Here is a 26,159-nt window from a genome sequence, read left to right on the forward strand (position 1 = left end):
CATTAATAGACTGATAGATGTATGATGGATGACGCTGTATGTAATGTAATAAGAACATAAGAACATAAGGAGTCTGCAATAGGCCGGTTGGCCTGTGCATGGCAGCTCCTGTCGAAAGTTACTACCACTCTCCATCATCCATGAATCTATCTAGCCTCCTTTTGAAACTCTCCAGCGTTCCAGCACTTACTACAAAGTTGCTAAGCTTGTTCCACTCGTCCACCACCCTATTTGTGAGCCAGTTCCTTCCTATCTCCCTCCTAAACCTAAACTTATCCAACTTAAATCCGTTGCTCCGAGTCCTATCCTGCTCGGATATTATAAGAACTTTATCTATATCGCCTTTATTGATTCCTTTCACCCACTTAAATACTTCTATCATATCTCCCCGCACTCTTCGTCTTTCTGGGAATGCAAGTTAAGTTTCTTTAACCTATCCTGATATGGAAGGTTTCTAAGCCCCGGAATAATTTTCGTCATTCTTCGCTGCACCGACTCTACTGAATTGATATCCATTCTATAATAAGGGCACCAGAACTGAACCGCATAATGGAGGTGCGGCCTGACTAGCGCAAGATATAGTTGCAATAAGACCTCTGCACTCTAATTACTTACTCTGTTTGCCTTATTTCGAACATTAACGCACTGTTTTCTAGGCCGTAGGTCCGGGCTTACAAGTACCCCTAGGTCTCTTTCACAAGTCGACTTCTCTAGGTTGATGTTGTTAAGGCTGTATACATTATAAGTATTTGTTCTTCCAATATTAAGTACGCTGCACTTGCTGGTGTTGAATTTTATTTGCCATTTTTCAGACCACCCCTGCAGTTTATTTAGATTCTCCTGTAATGCATTTGCATCCTGCCCTGAATTAATTTGCCACCCTATTTTGGTGTCATCCGCAAACTTGCTTATGTCACTGCTGATCCCAGTATCTAAATCGTTTATGTAGATTATGAACAAGAGTGGGCCTAGTACTGACCCCTGGGGAACCCCACTGGTTACACGGCCCCACTCAGATTTAACACCATCTACGCTGACCCTCTGCGTTCTATCGGTGAGCCATGGTTCAACATCCTCCTCTTGGGGTCACAGGATCACATCAAGAGTAGCTCCCTCTTCTAGCTTATTTTACCTGATAATTAAATATCCTAAACGCTATACCTGGGGGTTGATTTGGTTAGGTTGGATTAGGTTAAGTTGGATTAGGTTAGGTTTGATTTGGTTTGGTTAGGTTAGGTTATCGTTGGTTACACTGGGTTAGGTGAAATTCGGTTTGGTTTGGTTAGATTGGCGTTAGGGTTGGTTAGGTTAGGTTAGGTTAGGTTAGGTTGGCTTAGGTTAGGTTAGGTTAGGTTAGATTTGATTAGGTTAGGTTAGGTTAGGTTAGGTTAAGTTAGGTTGGCTTAGGTTAGATTTGATTAGGTTAGGTTAGGTTAAGTTGGTTCATTTTAAGATGAATCAATAAGCTGGGTGGAGTCTAAGCTTGAGGTGTTGCAGATCTTATACCAAGCTTACTTCTCTGGCTGGGGATGAGAAAGCATACTGTTTACCATTTACGTCCTTGTTACAACACAGCGGTAGTTTGGATTGGGCAGTTTAAATCCTGTCTCTCAATAATTCACTCAGACAGAAACATCACCTACGGATCTATACAAAATCTAGACCCCTTTTTACGACCCGTACTGACGTCGTGATGGAAGGAATGGTCGTAAGAGGGAGATATTTTCCTAGGTGAATTGTTCTTAGTTTGTGACGTTGGTGGAGTATTGGTTGACACGTACTGCTGTAGGTTGGTGGGTGAGGGAGGGGTGTGTGTGGGGGAGGGAGGGGTGCTACTGTCTCTCACACACCTGTAATCACCTCACCCATCACCACCACCACCTCATCACCGAACTGGTTATCTCGACGGAGGATGATACCACCTCCCATCTCTCTCCCCTCCCCCTTCTCTTCTCCCCTCCCCTCTCTTCTCTCACCCTCCCCTATCGCATTTAATGACATAATCCGTCTTGTTAATGGGAGAAATGTGTGCGGTCAGTGTCAAGGTATACTGTGGCTGTTGGTGTGTCACATTAATGACCTGAAATGACCTGGCTTCATGCACGAGGTCAGATGCCCCTCCCCCTCCCACGTACATTCTCAACTCTCACGGATCAGAACAACTTGGTGTGTACAGTAACCTACTAATACGGACAGTTCCACGGACGCTTTTAGACAGTTCCACGGACGCTTTTAGACAGTTCCACGGACGCTTTTAGACAGTTCCACGGACGCTTTTAGACAGTTCCACGGACGCTTTTAGACAGTTCCACGGGCGATTTTAGACAGTTCCACGGACGCTTTTAGACAGTTCCACGGACGCTTTTAGACAGTTCCACGGACGTTTATAGACAGTATCCGACATCTATTGTGAATATAAGTTAAAGAATCAAGTCTTTCTCTACATCAAAGTACCGTTGTCTTATCCGAGGGTTGGCGACCACAGTCCTCCACTCTAAACGTTCTTGGGCTTTCCGATATATTGAGCAAAAACTATATACGGTCTTCACTCTCCACTTAATCCATTAGTTGGGGGGTATTCACAGCTAACGGACCCTCGATATAACGGACATTCATCTCTATAGTTCATCAGATGGACGTTTAACATATAACGGACCCTCGATATAATGTACTTTCCTCTCCATATAGTTCGTTTAATAAAGGTTTTACTGTATTTAGATATATATATTTTTTTTAGGGGATTTTCCATAACATATAAAGGACTACAGAAAATCAGATCAATTTTACTCTTCTTTGTTTTTCCTTTTTTTCCTCTAAATTGATGATGTAAAAATATATAGAATTTCCTCTGGCAACATAATGATGGAGCTGAGGTATACAATTGTATGCGGTCAACCAGGTCGTTACTGATGTAGTAACGACCTGGTGAGATAAAGGGCGATTCTGAAACTTGAGGAGCAGTCGTGTATAAGCTGGAGATAAGGTTAGGTTAAGTTAGGTTAGGGTAGATAAGGTTAGGTTAGGTTAGATAAGGTTAGGTTAGGTTAGGTTGGGGTAGATAAGGTTAGGCCATGTTAGGTTAGGTTAAATTAGGTTAGGTTAAATTAGGTTAGGTTAGGCCCTATTGAGATTGGATTTAATTTAAAACGCCTTCGTATGAGTTTTTGTGAGATAAACATGAAAAAGAAATATTTTATGATTTTTTTTAATGTATGTAAATTAGAAATACATTCATGTGTTTTAAGTGTAGAATAACGCATGCAGAGACTAGGTGTAGTGAGAGGTGAGGGAGGGAGTGTGTAGGTGTAGTGAGGGGTGAGGGAGGAAGTGTGTAGGTGTAGTGAGGGGTGAGGGAGAGTGTAGGTGTAGTGAGAGGTGAGGGAGGGAGTGTGTAGGTGTAGTGAGAGGTGAGGGAGAGTGTAGGTGTAGTGAGAACGAGTGTGTGAGAGAGACAGAGACAGACAGGCAAAGGGAGAGAGAGGAGAAAAGTAACCAGAAAGAGACAGAGAGAAATAAAAACAGAATTAGTGAAACGAGATCGAGAGACAGGATGCGAATAAGAGAGTTACACAGACAGACAGACAGACAGACAGACAGACAGACACCTCAAATACAACATACTTTCCTGGATTAAGACAAAGAGGATGTAATTTTATGTAGGGGGATGTTTTGGGGGATAAATTTCCTCACTTTTATAAGAGGGGTACAGCAGGTGGTTCTCTGTAATCTGCTTATATATTTTGTATTCAGGTATTTATTGATGTTACTTATGTTGTTTTTGTGTACTGTGCTGTTGTTGTTATTTTATTATTATTATTGTTATTATTATTATTATTATTAGTAGTAGTAGTAGTAGTAGTAGAAGTAGTAGTAGAAGTAGTAGTATTTATCCTTTATAAACAAGAATTCGCAGATGCCATTGCTCTAAGGTACGGTCGGCCAGTAGAAGGTTTGCCCTCCCAATGCGTGTGTGGCTATTCCTATGATGGCGATCACGCCATGATGTGCAAGGAAGGGGGTTTCGTATGCATGAGGCATGACGAAGTAAGGGATCTAACAGCAAATCTACTGAGGGAAATATGCCACGACGTCATGGTGGAACCGCCCCTCCTTCTTGGACGGTGAGAACCTTCCTCACAGGACTTCAAACACATCCAACGAAGCCCATGTGGACGTCAGTGGTCGAGGAATCTGGACGCGGGGACAGCGAGCCTTTTTTAACAAAAGGAATTTTGATCCCATGGCCGCATGTCACCGTAACTTAGCTCTCGATGCTGCACACAGGAGGAACGAGAACGACAAGATAAGGGCATAGGGGAGAGAATTCAGAATGTTGATCAAGGCAGCTTCACTCCTCTAGTGTTTACAACCTCTGGTGGGATGGGACCAAGTGCAAGATGCTTCTACGCCAGACTCGCGGAGGTGATATCCGAACAGAAGCAGCAGCCCAGAAGTTATGTCACAGCCTGGATGAGATGTCGACTGTCCTTCTCTGTCCTTCGGTCGGCTTTGCTCTGCCTCAGGGGAACGAAAGCATCGACCCCAAAGCCGACAACAGTTGCAGATATTGACTGTGAGGCAACAGTCACTGAATGCCGCATAGATCAGCGGCTCAACTAACTCAACACAGCTAGGATAGCTACTTATGTATTAGGATATTTAATATTAAGGTAATAAAATGGTGGCGAAGGTGTGGCTATTGGGGGAGGCTGGAGGCCACGTTAAAAAACAAAACAAAAGGAGTAGTAGTGGTAGTAGTTATTATTATTATTATTATTATTATTATTATTATTATTATTATTATTATCATTATTATTATTATTATTATTATTATTATTATTATTATTATTATTATTATTATTATTATCATTATTATTATTATTATTATTATTATTATTATTATTATTATTATTATTATTATTATCATTATTATTATTATTATTATTACTGTTTCTTACTATATATATTATTTGTTACATTATTATTGTTATATATTTTTGTTAAATTGTTTGTTTTTGTTTACAGATCGACATCGGGGAACAGCGTCACTTGGGGTAAATATTAACAGTTAATAGTTCCAGCGTCTCATGGTGGAGGAGTGTTATAACGGGCACCTGTAGGAAGACGGGCGTAGCGGGTGTTGTGGCGGTGTTGTGGGGGAGGTGTTGTGGTGACGGTGTTGTGGCGGTGTTGTTGTGGCGGTGTTGTGGTGGAGGTGTTGTGGTGGTGGAGAGAGATTTGAACGTGGAGAAAATGACTGGTGAGATAAGGAGATAGAGAGAGAGAGATAGAGAGAGAGAGAGAGAGAGAGAGAGAGAGAGAGAGAGAGAGAGAGAGAGAGAGAGAGAGAGAGAGAGAGAGAGAGAGAGAGAGAGAGAGAGAGTCCCCCCTTCCTTTATTTTTTGTAGTCAGTACATAAGGAACCATTATGGCAGCCATTACTGTACTTAACTGTACCTTTACTTCCCCCAGCTGTCAAATTACCATAACGATGCCCTGGGTGGGAACCAATCACCCTCTAGTACAGGAGGCGAGAACTGTATCCACACGACCACTACACCCAGTACATACAAATTAATGCTTTGTTAACTATGAGACGCGAGCGTTCTAGTTATGCCTCGAGCTTCATGGGGTGGAGGGGTGGGGGGGACGGAGTGCGAATAAAATATTCTAAATTAATAATTACATTTAACCTGGGGTAAATCTGTCTGGTGGTGATGTGGTGTAGTGTGGTGGTGGTGCGGTAGAGGTGTTGGTGTGGAGGTTGTGGTGTGGTGTGGTGTGGTAGTTGTGGTGGTAGTGGTAATGGTGTGTTAGTTGTGTTGTGGTGGTAATGGTGGGTTGGTAATGGTGGTGGTGGTGTGGTAGAGATATGGTAGTAGTAGTGGTGGTGGTAGTATGGTAGGGATATGGCAGTAGTAGGTAGGGATATGGTACAGGTGTGCTGCGGTTATGGTCTCACCTGGTGTGAAATTGTGTACAGTATGTGACCTGAGGCAAGAAATGAGACATTAACCTGTTAATTACTCGTGTTGGTAACTCTTATTATTAGTGATGTTTGTGACTTATTGTTACAGGTGTTTGTGATGTTATTATTATTATTATTATTATTATTATTATTATTATTATTATTATTATTATTATTATTATTATTATTATTATTATTGATATGGCTGTACTCTGTGTGGCGTTACCTTTACTTCTGACGTTTTTTGCGAGTATTCACCGTTCAGGTCACATGTGTGTGTGTGTGTGTGTGTGTGTTTGTTGTCTCAGGTGTGTTGCAGCTTAATGTTGGTAGTGGTAGGTGTGGTAATAACATCTAGCTGTTAAGAGTGGGTAGTGGAGAGGAGACAGAGGGTGGGAGGCTGACTTGCTGAGCCCTTACACGTGTATCTGTAACATACACAGTCCACGCAGTGTTGAAATAACTGGTCTGGGAGTATTACCTGACAGACAACAGACCATAGAATATTAACAGACAACAGGCAGGAGAACATTAACTTAACAGACATACAGGTGTGTTTGCTTGTCATTACACAGCGTCAGTGAACAAGGTGTGTGTGTGTGTGTGTGTGTGTGTGTGTGTGTGTGTGTGTGTGTGTGTGTGTGTGTGTGTGTGTGTGTGTGTGTGTGTGTGTGTGTATGTGTGTCACTAACAAGCGGCCGCTGTATCTCCCGTGTGTACTCAGACCTCGGAAATTATATCTTTATTTACTTTTATTTCCCGCAGGTTAGGTTAGGTTAGGTTAGGTTAAAATGTTAATTCCTGGGACATAATGAAGTTAAACCGGAGTAATAGGTCGTGTTGAAGGGATCCTGGTTGGGTACACACCTCACCATCTGCTATTGGCTCTAATAGCAAGGAGGACATGTCAGTGTTCACAAAATACATACGAACAAAAATATCACATAATCTTGAATAAAAGTGAACTATCTTCCTTTTAAAATACTTTCAATATTTTCACCTGAATACTTACTTTGTATTGACATAAAAAATAATTCTCTTTTCTCTCGGGGAGGGATGTTGGGGCAGCGGGAGATGTTGAGGGGAGAGGTGTGTGAGTTGTGGGTGTGTGGGGGCAGCGGGAGGAGATGTTGGGGAGGTGGCGAGAGATTGTGGGTGTGGGGAGACATGGGGATGTGAGGGAGGTGTGTGGGGTGTGGGTGTGTGGGGCAGCGGGAGGATGTTGAGGGAGGGTGTGTGAGTTGTGGGTGTGCTGGGCAGCGGGAGGATGTTGAGGAGGGTGTGTGAGTTGTGGGTGTGGGGCAGCAGGAGGAAGTTGAGGGAGGGGTGTGTAAGTTGTGGGTGTGGGGCAGCGGGAGGATGTTAGGGGAGGGTGTGTAAGTTGTGGGTGTGGGGCAGCGGGGATGTTGAGGTGTGTGAGTTGTTGTGGGTGTGTGTGGGGCAGCGGGAGGAAGTTGAGAGGTGTGTAAGTTGTGGATGTGGGGCAGCGGGAGGATGTTGAGGGAGGGTGTGTGAGTTGTGGGTGTGCAAGGGCAGTGGGAGGGATGTTGGGGAGGGTGTGTGGTAGGTGTGCTGGGGCAGCGGGAGGAAGTTGAGGGAGGGTGTGTAAGTTGTGGGTGTGGGGCAGGGAGGATGTTGAGGGAGGGGTGTGTGTGTAGAGATTGGGTGTGGGGCAGCGGGAGGATGTTGAGGGAGGTGTGTAAGTTGGGTGTGGGGCAGCGGGGAGGATGTTGAGGGTGTGAGTTGTGGGTGTGGGGCAGCAGGAGATCTTGAGGAGGTGTGTAGGGTTGGTGTGGGTGTGTGGGGCAGCGAAGGAGGATGTTGAGGAGGTGTGCTTGTAAGTTGTGGGTGTGGGGCCTTGGGGAGGATGTTGAGGAGGGTGTGTAAGTTGTGGGTGTGGGGCAGCAGGAGGGATGTTGAGGGTGTGTGAGTTGTGGGTGTGGGGCAGCGGGGGAGGATGTTGAGGGAGGGTGTGGTTGTGGGTGTGTGGGGCAGCGGGAGGATGTTGAGGAGGTGTGTAAGTTGTGGGTGTGGGGCAGCGGGAGGATGTTGGGGAGGTGTGTAAGTTGTGGGTGTGGGAGCAGCTGGAGGTGTAGGGTTGTGGGTGTGGGGCAGCGGGAGGGATGTTGAGGAGGGTGTGTAAGTTGTGGGTGTGGGGCAGCAGGAGGATGTTGAGGAGGGTGTGTGAGTTGTGGGTGTGGGGCAGCGGGAGGAAGTTGAGGGAGGGTGTGTAAGTTGTGGGTGTGGGGCAGCGGGAGGATGTTGAGGGAGGTGTGTGGAGTTGTGGGTGTGGGGCAGCGGGAGGATGTTGCTGAGGAGGGTGTGTGTGGCGGGAGGGATGTTGAGGAGGGTGTGTAGGTTGTGGGTGTGAGGCAGCGGGAGTTGAGGGAGGGTGTGTAAGTTGTGGGTGTGGGGCAGCGGGAGGATGTTGGGGAGGGTGTGTAAGTTGTGGGTGTGGGGCAGGGGAGGATGTTGAGAGGGTGTGTAAGTTGTGGGTGTGGGGCAGCAGGGAGGAGATGTTGAGGGAGGAGGTGTGTGAGTTGTGTGGGTGTGGGGCAGCGGGAGGATGTTGAGGGAGGGTGTGTAAGTTGTGGGTGTGGGGCAGCGGGAGGGATGTTGAGGGAGGGTGTGTAAGTTGTGGGTGTGGTGGGGAGGATGTTGAGGGGGAGGTGTGTAAGTTGTGGGTGTGTGGGGCAGGAGGATGTTGAGGTATGTGAGTTGTGGGTGTGGGGCAGCAGGAGGATGTTGAGGGAGGGTGTGTGTGAGTTGTGGGTGTGGGGCAGCAGGAGGAAGTTGAGGGAGGGTGTGTAAGTTGTGGGTGTGGGGCAGCAGGAGGATGTTGAGGGAGGGTGTGTAGGGAGTTGTGGGTGTGGGGCAGCAGGGGAGAGATGTTGAGGAGGGTGTGTAGCAGCAGGAGGGATGTTGAGGGGAGGGTGTGTAAGATTGTGGGTGTGGGGCAGCGGGAGGAAGTTGAGGGAGGGTGTGTGAGTTGTGGGTGTGGGGCAGCGGGAGGATGTTGAGGGAGGGGGAGGATGTTGAGGGAGGGTGTGTGGCAGCGGGAGGATGTTGAGGGAGGGTGTGTAAGTTGTGGGTGTGGTGGTGATGTAGGGGAAGAGTGAGTGGTATTGACAGCTCCCAAACAGGGAGGTACTACCGCCTGGGAAGATATTGGAAGCATAATGTGTTGTCTAATGGTAGACCCTACTGCTATATGGCATCACAGAAAATTGTGACCAAGTCTCAGGTTGCTGATCTGACTTTCTGCCTCATTTACACACAATTGCAGGGTCTCAATTGTTTCTCTTACTTTGACAACACAACATACATACTGTATATTGTTTCTCACTATTGATTTTTATTTTTTACTTTATTCATTTATGGTTATTATCACTATGATTATTGTTTTATTTTTTATTAATTTTTTATTAATTATTATTATTATTATTATTATTATTATTATTATTATTATTATTATTATTATTATTATATTTTCGCCCCCCAGGCCCCGATGTGGGTCAGTGACCTGTGCCCGGGTGGGGTAATTCTGCAAAAAAAAAAAGGCCTAAATCCCACCCCAGGAGTGTCTTGCTACCAACAGCTTAAGAGCCAACCCTATGGAGGAGCCGGTATGTGTGTGGGGGGGCAGGGGGATCCTGAAAAGGTGTTCTTGTTGTCTGTTTGTTTATCCGTGTGTTTTGTCTGTACCACTCAGTCGATCTGTGTGTGTATGTGTCTGTCAGTCAGTTTTAGTATATCCTCCCAGACACATACATGAAGTTAGATCATGTGTATATACTTCACACTGAGGCTCATCTGCTTTTGTCAATGATCTGCCCACCACCAAGAGATTAACAGACACCGTTGAATGTTAAATCACATCACAGTTGTATAGGAGAACAGACTGTGAAGCTATACCTCAGCGCCTCCATGGACTAAAACTAAGACTCCATGTACAGTGTGGAGATAATGAGGCTGGGGAGAGTATCATGAGAGTATTATAAGAGTCTCTCCCAAGCTATAAGACTGACGGACCCCTGACAAACACGACAATACCTTCCTGATTATAACAAGATTAAACTGTTCTCGGGCTCAGAGAGTTTAACATGCATTAACAAAGAGAACTAGTTTATTATCCCGAGTCAACCAACGGGAGGTGGGTGGGGGGGGGGAGGAGGGGGGTGGGAGGTGGTGTGGGGGAAGAGGAGTGGTTGGAGGAGGGGGTGGGGGGGAGTGGGCTAGGGAGGGAGAGGGGTGGTTGGAGGAGGTGGTTGGGAGGGAGGGGGTGGGGAGGGAGGGGGGGTGTGGGGAGGGAGAGGGGGTGGTTGGGAGGGAGGGGGGGTGGGGAGGGAGGGGAGGAGGTAACTGTGAGAGGGGTGGGGTTGGAGGAGGGGGTGTGGGAGGGAGGGGGGTGGGGAGGGAGAGGGGGGTGGTTGGAGGAGGTGGTTGGAGGAGGGGGGTGTGGGGAGGGAGAGGGGTGTGGGGGTGGTTGGAGGAGGGGGTGGGAGGGGAGGGGGGGGGGTGGGAGGGAGAGGGGTGGTTGGAGGAGGGGGGTGTGGGGAGGGAGGGGGTGTGGGGAGGGAGAGAGGGAGGGGAGGGGAGGAGGTGGTTGGAGGAGGGGGTGGAGGGAGAGGGGGTGTGGCAGGGGGTGGTTGGAGGAGGGGTGTGGGAGGGAAGGGGGTTGTGGCAGGGGTGGTTGGAGGAGGGGGTGTGGGAGGGAGGGGCTGTGGGTAGGGGGTATGGAGGAGGGGTGTGGAGGGAAGGGGGCTGGTAGGGGTGGCTGGAGGAGGGGGTGGGAGGGAGAGGGCTGTGGGCAGGGGTGGAAGTTGGAGGAGGGGGTGGGAGGAAGGGGCTGTGGCAGGGGGTGGTTGGAGGAGAGGGTGTGGAGGAAGGGGGCTGTGGCAGGGGGTGGTTGGAGGAGGGGGGTGGGAGGGAGAGGGGCTGTGGCAGGGGGTGGTTGGAGGAGGGGGTGTGAGGGGAGGTAGCTGTGGCAGGGGGTGGTTGGAGGAGGGGGGGTATATTATTATTTTTCTCCCCGTCACCCCACACAGGCGGATAAAACAGGAGGGCGGTGAAAAAGACCCAAGTTTGTTTTTTTGTTTTTACCAAGACTATAAGAGCAGCCAAATATAGTTCTCACCCTCGTCAACAACCTTATTGTCTCCCGCCCAGGCAGTCAATAAGACATCTCCTGGTTGTTAGAAAGGAAGGGTATTTAAGGTGACTAACTGGGTCTCGTTGGTGACTTAATTGGTGAACTTGAGGGATTGGTGTGTTCATAGGTGTAATTACAGGGACTGGTGATTAATGAGTTAACTACAGTGATTGGTGACAGTAACCATGATTAAGTAACTAGTATCGGTAACAGTGTACAGGTCGCGTCACACACCACACACACGTTACTGAGAGAGGTAATAATAACATTTGAGACTCTGGTAATATTGGATCTATAAAGTAACCAAGACTTACATATTATAAAACCACAAAAAGATGGTGGTGATGGTGGTGATGGTGGTGATGGTGTGTGGTGGTGATGTTGGGGTATGTTGGTGTTGTTGGTGGTGGAATGTGGTGGTATTGGGATGTGTTTGTATTGATGTTTTCGGTGGTGGTAGAATGTGGTGGTGGTGGTGGTGGTGATGAAGCTGCCCACGCCACCATTGTTATGTGAGAGATGAGTGACAGCCGCTGCTTCTCCACGTGCATCTCACTGTGCCTCGATAATGTGGCTCATTCATTACCTAGCTCAGGGAGTATGACCACCATCCACAGGTACAACCCTCCTCCTCCACCCATCCCCCTGAGCTACGAACAGCATCACGTGTATTCTCCTCTCAGGGCTACCAATAACCTGAGGTGCGTCCCTGGTAATTAATCTGCATCCCTGATTACATTCAGGTGTATTGATAGCCAGGTGGGGTGCGGCGGCCTAGTGGATATAACACTGTCTTCCTGAGCCAGCGGTAACCGGCCCTAGCCCACCATCCAGCCACTGAGGGGGGCACCCCGAGTCGACCCAGCTGCATAATGTGTCTTATTTTATAATCGGGGAAAAGACGGATGGTAGAGGATGTCCTTGTGTTAGGCTTAGTTCCGTGTGCTGTAGCCACCCTGCATCAGGGTAATGTGAACCACGTTTAGTAAACAGGTGAAGGGTGTAGCCTATTCACCTCCCCTTGTCAACCTACCATCAGCCCGGCCTGGCGATTATCAGTAACTTATACTGGATTATCCCGTAAATAAAACGACGAGCAAACACGCCTCATCTAGTCACAGTATCTCAGGGAATATATTAATGAAAACTCCGCCGGATATCATCACTTAGTTAAGATTTCAACTCACTCGTCGTCTCGAGAAACACAAAACTTAAACTGTTATGTAAAGTTTTACTCGACATCAACATATATCCAGTAGCATCCTCCTCACACTCTTAGGACAACGGGAGCTGTTGACAAATTATTCCAGCAACAAAATAACAGTTTCCTCATCACCAGCAACATGATAATAGAACACCTGTACCAGTTATAACAGAATTGACCTAATAAGCTGACACAAAAACGATATAATACAGGTACACTAACGAGCTGTAGTGTTCTCCCTGATAACGAGTTAATGGCTCGTTCCAGTGGTGTTCAGCCTTTAGATTAATGGACACGTATCTTGAGACAATGTTTTCCTCTTACTTATGTCCACGTGTAAACAAAGACGATAAGTTAATGTGGCTCTACAACTGTTGATGTATAAATGTTAACTCTAATCCAGGGTAGAGGAGAGAGAGAGAGAGAGAGAGAGAGAGAGAGAGAGGCCAATATTCCTTCCTTTTCACATATGCCTACGAAGAAATGAGCTCCAAGTTATTCGTCTTCATTAAGTGGTAATATAGTAGTAGTAGTAGTAGTAGTAGTAGTAGTCGGTGAGTCAGAGGTAATAGTGGTGGTAGTTGAGTCACCTGGGGAAATAATGTACACACTCCCGCCTCGCTCTCGTCTGTACTAACTAATTGATGTGACAAACGAGGCTAGCGTACCATGACTACTGTATTGTAATTATGTGCACCGTGTGTGTGTGTGTGTGTGTGTGTGTGTGTGTGTGTGTGTGTGTGTCCAAACATTAATATACAGATGAGTTAACTAAAAACAACAACAAGACCTTGACCTAGTTACTACAATACATTGAAACCTCTATATAACGGACTATATGGGTGAAGGTGGTCCGGTAAATGCGAAATCTCCAAATAACGGATTGTATGGGTGATGCTAGTTCGTTAGTTCGAAGTCCGTTAGATGTGAGAGAAAGGAAAGAAAAAAGAAAGAAGGAAGGAAGAAAAGGAAGAAAGGAAGAAAAGAAGGAAGGAAGAAAAGAAGAAAGGAAGAAAAGAAGGAAGGAAGAAAGGAAGGAAAGAAGGAAAGAAGAAAAGAAGAAAGGAAGGAAGAAAAGAACGCAGAAACAAGAGAGATGGAGACGAGAGAAAATAAACTCGTGGAATATAAAAAAACTAAAAAAAAAAATCTATGTAAACTCGAGAAAAACCTAATGAAAATGTCACTCCTATTCGATTTAAGATATTAAATACTCCAGCAACTGTAACAAAGAAACAAATAGACAAAAACAAACAAACAAACACTGAGATTAACTAAGAGACTAGAAGCTGTTTTTTCAAGGCTATTATTCTTCGTCTTCCTGGGAAGGGTGGCTTAAAAATGCATGCTTTCTGTCCGTCTGTCTGTCCGTCCCTCTGTGTGTGTGTGTGTGTGTGTGTGTGTGTGTGTGTGTGTGTGTGTGTGTGTGTATTTGTAAGCATGTTATAGCTAGTTATATGCCAGACCCCTTGTTTATTTTAGTATATATTGGAGATATAAAATGTAAATGAAGACGAAACAACTGACCTGTGTTCTTTGACCTTGATTAACGGGGTCACCAATATGTGGTTAAGGTATTGATCCAGTGCACATAATGTTGAAAACTGATTGTCATTATCTCTCGGCGTTTATGACTCACAGCTGTTCGAACTTTGCCCAAGAAGTTTACAAGAAAAAAAGTGAAGAGTAGGATGATTTTGGGCGGTGGGTGAGAGGTGAGTGGTGATAAAGCCCTACCGCTGGTGTAGGATGTGGCGGCTGTTGTCATAATGAACTACAGACTTGTTAGCTTGTGGCTGGATATTTTATTTGTTTATTTATTTATTTTTTGCTAATTCTCTGGGTTTTTATTTAATTTACTAGGGATTTTTTGCCATTGTCGTGAAATTTTATCAACTGGGTTTTTTTGTTGCCAGTGTCAGGAAAATATGTCAATAATGTCTTAAGATTTACTGTTCTTGTCTGGGTATTTTTAGCTTGTGACTACAGTAACTCAGACCTGGTGGTTGATGGTGTCCCCTGACCTTTAGTAGGCCACGGGAATGTCCATGTCACTCGTCTGGCCGCCGTGAGTGACCGGGAGGAGTTGGCCAGCCCAAGATTTTGATACTATGAGGAGGAACAATAACCACGTTACTGTGAGTGACGGGTGACAGGCCAGCCGTCACTCACCACGCGCTACCAGAGGCGATCTATGGCTCTCTTATCTTAAAACAACAGCGTTTGCGACAGGACCGCTAGGCTACAGTACAAGGGACAGCAATGTGTGGGACTGTTAACACCAAGGGCTGTATCAAGGATCGTTAACACCGAGGACCGTTAACACCATGAACCGTTAACATTAAGGACCATTAACACCAAAGACCGTCAACACCGAGGGCTGTACCAGGGACCGTTAAAACCAAGGACTGTATCAAGTCCGTTAACACTAATGACCGCACCAAGGGCCGCTAACACCAATGACTGTATCAAGGACCGTTAACACCAAGAACTATATCAAGGACCGTTAACAACCAAAGACCGTTAACACCGAGGGCTGTACCAGGGACCGTTAACACCAAGGACTGTATCAAGTCCGTTAACACTAATGACTGCACCAAGGGCTGCTAACATCAAAGACTGTATCAAGGACCGTTAACACCAAGAACTATATCAAGGACCGTTAACACCATAGACCGTTAACACCAAGGACTATACCAAGGACCGTTAACACCATGGACCGTTAATACCAAGGACTATATCAAGGACCGATAACACCAAGGACTATATCAAGGACCGTTAACACCATGGACCGTTAACACCAAGGACCATGAACATATTTAGGATTTTTTATAAATTACATCATGATCTCAAATTGGTCTCTGGATTTTATCTCTTATATTATCGATTTTTGGTCATTTTTTTTTGAGAGATGATGACCACAATTTATGAGAGTCTAGCATTCTGGATTTTGGTCACGTCTTTATCTGAGAAAATTCTGGTTAAAGGTCGTGTCTCCTTGTTACTATGGACGCCGCTAGAGTGCTCACAGTCGAACACGTATACAGACAGACAGATGGACTGAACCAACAGACAGACAGACAGACAGGATATTGAACCCTCCTCCTCACTCTTCACTACTCTTCCTCCTCCTCCTTCCTTACCTCACTCCATTCCGTCCTGGTAGTTTAACTTTTTTCTTTTTTAATTCAACCAGGAAGGGAGTGTGGTGTGAGGCTCTGAGTGGGAGAACTGCTGGAGCGACGGTGGCGGCAGCAGCACGGGGGACCGGGCGCGTTGACATCACTCTTGTAACACACACACAGGCACTCACTCTCTCTGTCACTCTCACACACACACACACACAGGCACTCACTCTCACATACACTCACATATACAGTACAGTATACACACACACATACGGGAACTCACTCCTCATTTCACTAACACTTGTACCAAACTTGTGTCGACTTCTTCGAAAGTTTAGTGGGATTTAAAGACTTTGCTTAGAGATCGAGTTGCTTAGTTATAGAGAAGGCCAGACGGGCGGGGCAGTTGTCTGCTTGGACCAATCACCAAACTCAAAATCACCACCGTGTTATGGCTGCCTCTGATACAGTCATAGAAGCACGCAAGCAATACCCTCTTTAGGCTAAACGGTAGCATCATGAGGAAGGGGATAGTAAATAAGTCATTGTTAAAAGAATACCACGAACAGAAACACTAAACCACACAATCCAATTCAAACCTAACCCCAAATTACCCTTGGTTAGGTTAGGTTCGTGTTGTGTGCTCTCGGGGTAAGGGAGAGTTGGTTTAGCTGTGGTATTGTTGCAGCAGTGAGAGTCTCTGTGGGTACTCACCATGTCTGAGGCGAGGATGAGCGTGTGGTGACGAGGAGTGGCGAAGGTGGGTGAGCTGAGTGGATGCTAGGCCTCACCTGTTGCTGCTGGAGAGTGTGTGATCCAGCCCGCCCTCACCCCGCTCTTATACCCGACACCACCTGCGCGTCCACGCCTCCCTTCCTGCCACTCCTCCTACTACTCCTACTGCTCCTACTGTTCCCCGTCCTCCTCCTCCTACTGCTACTGTTACTCCTCCTCCACATCATCTTCGTCTTCATTCTCTTTTTCTTTCTTCTTCCTCATTTTCCTCCTGTTATTTTAATTCCTCCTTCTTCTTCCGATCTTCCCAATTCTTCTCCTCTTTCTCTTGGTCTTCTCGATCCTTCTTCTTCGCCTCCTCTCATCCTCCCCCTCCTGTACAACCCCCACTCATAAACACCCCCCCACCACCCCCCCTCCCTCCTTTCTACTGTTGGTACTGCTTATGCCACCCGCCCACACGTAAACGACCCCTGCCCACACGTCACACCCACCGCCCTCACCACCCCCACACCCCTTCACCCCTCTATTGCTGTCCACACACTGTACCGCCCACACTTATGCCCTCACACCCACTTCTTTACCCAATTCCCACACCACCACCCCATTCCACCCACGCACCCACCCACTCCAGCTGTTACCCACCACCCCCATCCACCACAGCGCTACCCACACCACCCACACCACCCACACCACCCACACCACCCACACCACCCACACTACCCACACACCCACACCACCACCCACACCACCCACTGCCACCCACACACCCACCCACACCACCCCACACTACCCACACCACCCACCTTGCCTGACTTCGATTCACCAAGATTCTTAGAAATATTATTCTTCAATAAGATTAACCTTTTTTGAGGACGATGGTTTAAGCTTCTGCTTGAGGACGATGGTTTAAGCCCTTTGAGGACGTGGTTTAAAGCTTTTTGAGGACGAGATGCGTTTAAGCTGTACCCCCTTTGAGGACGATGTTTTAAGCTTACCCCCTTTGAGGACGATGATTTAAGCTTACCCCGTTTGAGGTCGATGTTTTCTGTACCGTTTGAGGACGATGTTTGCTGTACCCCTTTGAGGACGATGACTGTCCTTGAGGACGATGTTTAAGCTGTACCCCTTTGAGGACGATGGTTTAAGCTACCTACTTTGGGACGATGGTTTAAGCTGTACCTTTGAGGACGATGGTTTAAGCTGTACCCGTTTGAGGACGATGTTTTAAATGTACCCCGTTTGAGGACGATGTTTGCTGTACCCTTTGAGGACGATGATTTAAGCTGTACCTTTGAGGACGATGTTTAAAAATTCCCTTTGAGGACTTATGATTTAAGCTGTACCCTTTGAGGACGATGATTTAAGTGTACTTTTGAGGACGATGTTTTAAGTTGTACCCTTTGAGGACGATGGTTTAAGCTGTTGCCCCTGTTTGAGGACGATGTTTGCTTGTACCCCGTTTGAGGACGATGTTTTGGCTGTACCCTTTGAGGACGATGTTTTTAAGCTGTGCAGGACGATGATTTAACCCTTTGAGGACGATGTTTTAAGCCGTACCCCTTTGAGGACGATGTTTTGCTTTTTTTGAGGACGATGGTTTAAGCTCGAGAGGACGATGGTTTGGCTGTACCTTGAGGACGATGGTTTGCTGTACCCGTTTGAGGACGATGTTTGTTACCCCGTTTGAGGACGATGTTTTTAAGCTGTACCTTTGAGGACGATGATTTAAGCCACCCTTTTGAGGACGATGATTTAAGCTGTACCCCTTTGAGGACGATGATTTAAGCTGTACCCCTTTGAGGACGATGTTTTAAGCTGTACCCCCTTTGAGGACGATGGTTTAAGCTGTAACCTTTTGAGGACGATGGTTTAAGCTTTGACCCTTTGAGTACGATGATTTAAGCTGCAACCCTTTGAGGACGATGATTTAAGCTGTAACCTTTTGAGGACGATGTTTTAAGCTGTAACCTTTTGAGGACGATGGTTTAAGCTTTGACTCATTGATTACGATGGTTTAAGCCTTAACCCTCTGAGGACGAGGTTTTAAGCTGTAACCTTTTGAGGACAACGGCTTAAGCTTGAGCCCTTGAGTCACCTCCCTAGTTTTATCACTCAAAAATAAAGTGTTATTAAGAAAACGTCTTTGTATGCGACAGTCATGGAGTAATTCTGCCTCCATTTTGAAGTTCTGTTTATTTAGAAGCCATTTTACATGTCCAGAGTCCAGGAATATTTATCAATCGAATAAATCTTCCTGTTTTTTTATTTCCTTTTATTGGTTTGTTATTCATTACACTGGGGTAAATTAACATAGAGCCCCCCGGCTATACTCCATATTTAACAGATGGCAAGCGTATTCGTTGATGCCCAGCCAGGACCGCTCTCATTGGTTGACGTCACGCGTGTGGGCAGAGTTGCAATGACGTCATAAGTGTGGGCCGTGCTGTAGCAACATCACGTGGTGGCGATGTTATAGTGATGTTACACCAGTATGGACGGTGGTAGAGTGATGTTACACTAGTATGGACGGTGGTACAGTGATGTTACACTAGTATGGACGGTGGTACAGTGATGTTACACTAGTATGGACGGTGGTACAGTGATGTTACACTAGTATGGACGGTGGTACAGTGATGTTACAATCAGTATGGACGGTGGTACAGTGATGTTACACTAGTATGGACGGTGGTACAGTGATGTTACTAACTAGTATGGACGGTACAGTGATGTTACACCAGTATGGACGGTGGTACAGTGATGTTACACCAGTATGGACGGTGGTACAGTGATGTTACACTAGTATGGACGGTGGTACAGTGATGTTACACTAGTATGGACGGTGGTACAGTGATGTTAAACTAGTATGGACGGTGGTACAGTGATGTTACACCAGTATGGACGGTGGTACGGTGATGTTACACCAGTATGGACGGTGGTACAGTGATGTTACACCAGTATGGACGGTGGTACAGTGATGTTACACTAGTATGGACGGTGGTACAGTGATGTTACACTAGTATGGACGGTACAGTGATGTTACACCAGTATGGACGGTGGTACAGTGATGTTACACCAGTATGGACGGTGGTACAGTGATGTTACACCAGTATGGACGGTGGTATGATGTTACACCAGTATGGACGGTGGTACAGTGATGTTACACTAGTATGGACGGTGGTACAGTGATGTTAACCAGTATGGACGGTGGTACAGTGATGTTACACCAGTATGGACGGTGGTACAGTGATGTTACACTAGTATGGACAGTGGTACAGTGATGTTACACTGTATGGACGGTGGTACAGTGATGTTACACTAGTATGGACGGTGGTACAGTGATGTTACACCAGTATGGACGGTGGTTCAGTGATGTTACACTAGTATGGACGGTGGTACAGTGATGTTACACCAGTATGGACAGTGGTACAGTGATGTTACACCAGTATGGACGGTGGTACAGTGATGTTACACCAGTATGGACAGTGGTACAGTGATGTTACACCAGTATGGACGGTGGTACAGTGATGTTAACACCAATATGGACGGTGGTGGTACAGTGATGTTACACCAGTATGGACGGTACAGTGATGTTACACTATGGACGGTGGTACAGTGATGTTACACTAGTATGGACGGTGGTACAGTGATGTTTACACTAGTATATGGTACGTGATGGCACCAGTATGGACGGTGGTACAGTGATGTTACACCAGTATGGACGGTGGTACAGTGATGTTACACTTATATGGACGGTGGTACAGTGATGTTACACTAGTATGGACGGTGGTACAGTGATGTTACACTAGTATGGACGGTGGTACAGTGATGTTACACCAGTATGGACGGTGGTACAGTGATGTTACACTAGTATGGACAGTGGTACGGTGATGTTACACCAGTATGGACGGTGGTACAGTGATGTTACACCAGTATGGACGGTGGTACAGTGATGTTACACCAGTATGGACGGTGGTCAGTGATGTTACACTAGTATGGACGGTGGTACAGTGATGTACTCAGTATGGACAGTGGTACAGTGATGTTACACAGTATGGACGGTGGTACAGTGATGTTACACCAGTATGGACAGTGCAGGATGTTACACAGTATGGACGGTACAGTGATGTTACACTAGTATGGACGGTGGTACAGTGATGTTACACCAGTATGGACGGTGGTACAGTGATGTTACACCAGTATGGACGGTGGTACAGTGATGTTACACCAGTTGGACGGTGGTACAGTGATACACTAGTATGGACGGTGGTACAGTGATGTTACACCAGTATGGACGGTGGTACAGTGATGTTACAATCAGTATGGACGGTGGTACAGTGATGTTACACTAGTATGGACGGTGGTACAGTGATGTTACACTAGTATGGACGGTGGTACAGTGATGTTACAATAGTATGGACGGTGGTACAGTGATGTTACACCAGTATGGACGGTGGTACAGTGATGTTACACTAGTATGGACGGTGGTACAGTGATGTTACACCAGTATGGACGGTGGTACAGTGATGTTACACCAGTATGGACGGTGGTACAGTGATGTTACACTAGTATGGACGGTGGTACAGTGATGTTACACCAGTATGGACGGTGGTACAGTGATGTTATATGGACGGTGGTACAGTGATGTTACACTAGTATGGACGGTGGTACAGTGATGTTACACTAGTATGGACGGTGGTACAGTGATGTTACACTAGTATGGACTGGTGGTATGATGTTACACCAGTATGGACGGTGGTACAGTGATGTTACACTAGTATGGACGGTACAGTGATGTTACACTAGTATGGACAATGGTACAGTGATGTTACACCAGTATGGACGGTGGTACAGTGATGTTACACTAGTATGGACGGTGGTACAGTGATGTTACACTAGTATGGACAATGGTACAGTGCATTAAGGCTTTAAATACAGTGAACTATCCCCTTGAGTACAACGACAGTATTTAGAGGTGACGTCATTGGGCTACAGTGGTCTAAGTATTATTCCACCTCCCGAAAATTTCGCTCATGTATTTCATCTTTATTTTGGAATATTCTTAACCTAACCTACCGCCTGGGAAGATATTGGAAGCATAATGTGTTGTCTAATGGTAGACCCTGCTGCCATATGGCATCACAAAAATGTGACCAAGTCCCAGGTTGCTCATCTGACTTTCTGCCTCATTTACACAATTGCAGGGTCTCAATTGTTTCTCTTACTTTGACAACACAACATACATATATTGTTTCTCACTAGTGATTTTTTTTCTTTTTTGTATTTATTTAGGATTTATATATTATTATTATTATTATTATTATTATTATTATTATTATTATTTTCGCCCCCCAGGCGCGGATGTGGGTCAGAGGCCAGGTGCCCCGGTGAGCTCATCCCCGTAAAAATAAATAAATATAATATTAATAATAATAAACTAAACAAGCCTAACCTAACCTAAGTTAATGACTCCAGGATACTGTTCGTACTAATAGAGTATTGTATCAGAAGGTTTTAACTCTGTATACAAAGACGTCTGGTCATTTCTTCTTTTTTTAGGTAAGCGTCATTATTTGGTTTGATCGTGACCTTGAGCATCAGTCTCTTATTGATGCCAGTGTCCAAAAATATAATCTCTTTAAAATTTATTTCATCACCGGGGATTACCATACTGTGAAACCTCCATATAACGGACTTCTCTAACGGATCCTCGATATAACGGACTTTCATATCTTTATAGCTCGTTAGTAGGAGGTTTCAGATCTAACGGACCCTCGATATAACGGATTTTAATATCTTTATAGCTTGTTAGATGGAGTCCTGTTTTGCTGGCAGAACATTACAGAAAAATGACTGGATATCAATTTGGATAATTTTTGCAAGACTGGATTTTTTTTATATAATTTCTACAACTCTGAATTTTTTTTGGAGGAATTTTTGCAAGGTTGGATATTTTGGGATAATTTATGTGCAGTTAAAACAAAAGAACGTGAATAATTGTTGATTTTTAATGACTCAGCCTCGAGTATATATATAAAACTCGTTGGGGTAAATTACTGTATTGTAAAGCGAATGAATGTAAATGTTGTGTTGAGTTTGTGGTCGTTATATGAGTATACAAAACGCAGTACAGTTAAACCTCCATATAACGGAATTCTGTCTCCGTCTTATCCGGTAGATGGGAGTATCATATCTACCGGACTCTCGATATAACGGAGTTTCATATTTATGTAGTCTGTTAAATGGAGGTTTCACTATAATGTACACCAGGTGATTATAAATATTCTTTCCGAGTTACAAAACAAACCTAATTCTCTCTCTGAAGAAAAGGATACTAGGATTATTAGAAACGTTCATTATGTTATGCAACACAACACAACACGTTGCAATACAACACAACACAACACATGGCACGGCACAACACAACTCAACACAACACACCGACACAACACAACACAACACAACACAACAACAACACAACACAACACAACACAACACGTTGCAATACAACACATCACGACATGGCACGGCACAACACAACTCAACACAACACAACACAAAACACAACACAACACAACACAACACAACACGACACAAACACAACTCAACACAACACAACAACAACACATAACTCAACACAACACAACACAACACAACATTGCACAATACAAATACACGACATGGCACGGCAAAACACAACTCAACACAACACAACACAACACAACACAACACAACACGACACGACATACACACGACACAACACGACACAACCAACAAAACACAACACAACACAATCAACACAACATGTATAACACAACACAACATACAACATAACACATAACACAACATAACACAACACAACACACACAACACAACACACACCAGTTTTATGTCAGCAGAGCCACAAACGCAGCTCATATTCAACTTGTATAATAATGTAACAGTTTAACACCTTTTCATTGCATCTTGGTTTTATGATGGCTTTTTGTGTTGGTCTGTGTGTGTGTGTGTGTGTGTGTGTGTGTGTGTGGTGTGTGTGTGGTTTGGTGTGTGTGTGGGTGTGTGTGTGTGTGTGTGTGTGTGTGTGGTGTGTGTGTGTGTGGTTTGGGGGTGTGTGTGTGTGTGTGTGTGTGTGTGTGTGTGTGTGTGTGTGTGTGTGGTGTGTGTGTGTGTGTGTGTGTGTGTGTGTGTGTGGAGGTGTATACATGTTGATTAAAAGCCAGAATAAAACAAGACTCAGATGAACCGTGAGTGTATGTTGTTACTGGTACACATTCCTGGCATAGCGTGGCTCGTAATGAACCGTTCAGGGGAGTGTTTATTGTGATTACTACCAAGTTAGCACAGTAACGCGGTGATGTGGTGGTGTAGGGTGGTGATGGTGGTGATGGTGAGAACGCTGCTGTGGTGAGGGTGGTCTTACTTTTGGGTGACTATGCTACTCTCTCTTTGTGAATTCGTTTTGTACATCTGAGGATTTAGGAAGAATGTACAGAGAAATTTAACTTATGATCCTTGAGAAATCGGCCCGTGTGTCTCTCTGGTGGGGGGGTAATGGGAGGGGTAGAGAGGGGGGTAAAGGGAGGGGTAGAGGGGGGGTAAAGGGAAGGTAGAGAGGGGGAAAGGAAGGGGTAGAGGGGGGAAAGGAAGGGTAGAGAGGGGGGTAAAGGAAGGGGTAGAGAGGGGGGGGAAGGGAGGGGTAGAGAGGGGGTAAAGGAAGGGTAGAGAGGGGGTAAAGGGAAGGGTAGAGAGGGGGGGTAAAAGGAAGGGTAGAGAGGGGGGTAAAGGAAGGGGTAGAGAGAGGGTAAAGGAAAGAGAGAGAGGGGGTAAAGGGAGGGGTAGAGAGAGGGGTTCCACTTGTAGTTATTCCTGTGGGAAGCTTCAGTATGGTGCACATTGGGTAAACACTACGACAATGATAAACAAAATGACTCGACTATGACCAGTACACAAGGTTTTGTTGACAGGTTTGAATTTGTAAAAACAACTTTTAATTCGGGTCAGATGATGGAGGTTGTCAATGTTTGTTGTTTTATTAGATATTTGACAGGAAAAGCAGACTTGTCAACACATATACAAACTATATGTCGGAGTACTGTACCTGATGATAGTTACATGTCATAGTGTGTGTGTGTGAGAGAGAGAGAGAGAGAAAAGAAATACATGACACTGTTTTCCTATAAAAATTTCCTACTATAAAATGATGTGACAAATATAGATACAAAGAAGGTAGGGAAGAGGGGCAGGTGGAGGGGGGAAGGGGGGGGTGAGGAGTGGAGGGGAAGGGGCAGGTGGAGGGGGGGGGGAAGGGGCTGGGGAGGGGGGGAAGGAGGGGCAGTTGGAGGGAGCGAAGAGGAGAGTGGAAGGAATTGAGGAAGGTAACGGTTCAGGAGGGTGGGAAGGAGGGCAGGTGGAGGGGGGAAGGAGGGCAGGTGGAGGGAGGGAGGAGGGCAGGTGGAGGGAGGGGAGGAGGGTGAAAGAATGAGAGAGTGAGGAGAAGTGGAGTGCAGGAGGGGTAGAATTGAGGAGGGAGGAGGTAGGTAGGGAGGGAGGGAGGTAGGTAAGGGGAGGAGGGGTGGAGGGGGAGGTGGGTGGGGAGTGAGGGGGAGGGAGGTGGGTGGGAGGAGAGGGGTGGAGGGAGGTAGGAAGGGAGGAGGGTGGAGGGATAGGTAAGAGGGGTGAGGGGTGGGAGGGGTAGGTAGGGAGGGAGGAGGTAGGTAAGAGGAGTCGAGGAGGTAGGTAAGGGAGGAGGGGTGGAGGGAGGTAGGTGGAGTGAGGGGTGGAGGGAGGTAGGTAAGGGAGTGAGGGGTGGAGGGAGGTAAGGGGAGGAGGGGTGGAGGGAGGTAGGTAAGGGGAGTGAGGGGTGAAGGGAGGTAGGTAAGGGGAGGAGGAGGGAGGGAGGTAGGTGGGAGGGGAGGAGGGGTGGAGGGAGGTAGGTAAGGGAGTGGAGGGAGGTAAGGGTGGAGGGAGGTAGGTAAGGGAGGGAGGGAGGTAGGTAAGGGAGTGGAGGGGTGGAGGGAGGTATGTAAGGGTAGTGGAGGGAGGTAGGTAAGGGAGTGAGGGGTGGAGGGAGGTAGGTAAGGGAGTGGAGGGAGGTAGGTGGGGGGAGTGAGGGGGTGGAGGGAGGTAGGTAAGGAGTGGAGGGAGGTAGGTAAGGGGAGGAGGGGTGGAGGGCAGATAATTACCCGTAACCTCATTAGAGACAGTAAAGACGACTAAGTGGATTGTGGCCATAACTAAGACCAGGGGGAGGACCAGGTACCAGGGGGGAAGACCAGGGGAGGGACCAGGGGAGGACCAGGGGAGACCAGGGGGGGAAGACCAGTGGGAGGACCAGGGGGAGGACCAGGGGAGTACCAGGAAGACCAGTGGAGGACCAGGGGAGGACCAGGGGGAGTACCAGGGGGAAGACCAGTGGGAGGACCAGGGGGAGGACGCGGGGGAGTACCAGGGGGAAGACCAGGGGGAGGACCAGGGGAGTACCAGGGGGAAGACCAGTGGGAGGGACCAGGGGAGGACCAGGGGAGTACCAGGGGAAGACCAGGGGAGGACCAGGGAGGACCAGGGGGAGTACCAGGGGAGGACCAGGGGAGTACCAGGGGGAGGACCAGGGGGAAGACCAGTGGGACGACCAGGGGGAGGACCAGGGGGGGCCAGGGGGAGTACCAGGGGGAAGACCAGTGGGAGGACCAGGGAGGACCAGGGGGGGAACCAGGGGGAAACCAGGGGGGAACCCAGGGGGAGGACCAGGGGGGAGGACCAGGGGGAGGACCAGGGGGAGGGACCCAGGGGAGACCAGGGGGAGGACCCAGGGGGGAGGACCAGGGGGAGGACCAGGGGAGGGACAGGGGGGGAGGACCAGGGGAGGAACCAGGGGAGGACCAGGGGAGGACCAGGGGGAACCAGGGGGGAGGACCAGGAGGACCAGGAGGAGAAGGACCAGGGGAAGACCAGGGGGGAACCAGGGGGGAG

General features: G+C 46.9%; 1 protein-coding gene across 1 annotated transcript in view; it reads right to left on the reverse strand.

Annotated features, from left to right (window-relative positions):
* LOC121860359 (red pigment-concentrating hormone-like) overlaps positions 1 to 16,264 on the reverse strand; it is a 42,575-nt gene extending 26,311 nt beyond the window's left edge. Inside the window, exon 1 of the mRNA XM_042357458.1 lies at positions 16,167 to 16,264. Within this exon, the coding sequence (XP_042213392.1) occupies positions 16,167 to 16,169 (3 nt within the window). The 5' untranslated portion in view covers positions 16,170 to 16,264. The remainder of the gene's footprint in view (positions 1 to 16,166) is intronic.
* Positions 16,265 to 26,159: the final 9,895 nt, after the last annotated feature.

This window comes from Homarus americanus, unplaced genomic scaffold (genome assembly GCF_018991925.1).
Source record: "Homarus americanus isolate GMGI-L3 unplaced genomic scaffold, GMGI_Hamer_2.0 scaffold19366, whole genome shotgun sequence".
In the NCBI taxonomy this organism is placed as follows: Eukaryota; Metazoa; Arthropoda; class Malacostraca; order Decapoda; family Nephropidae; genus Homarus; species Homarus americanus.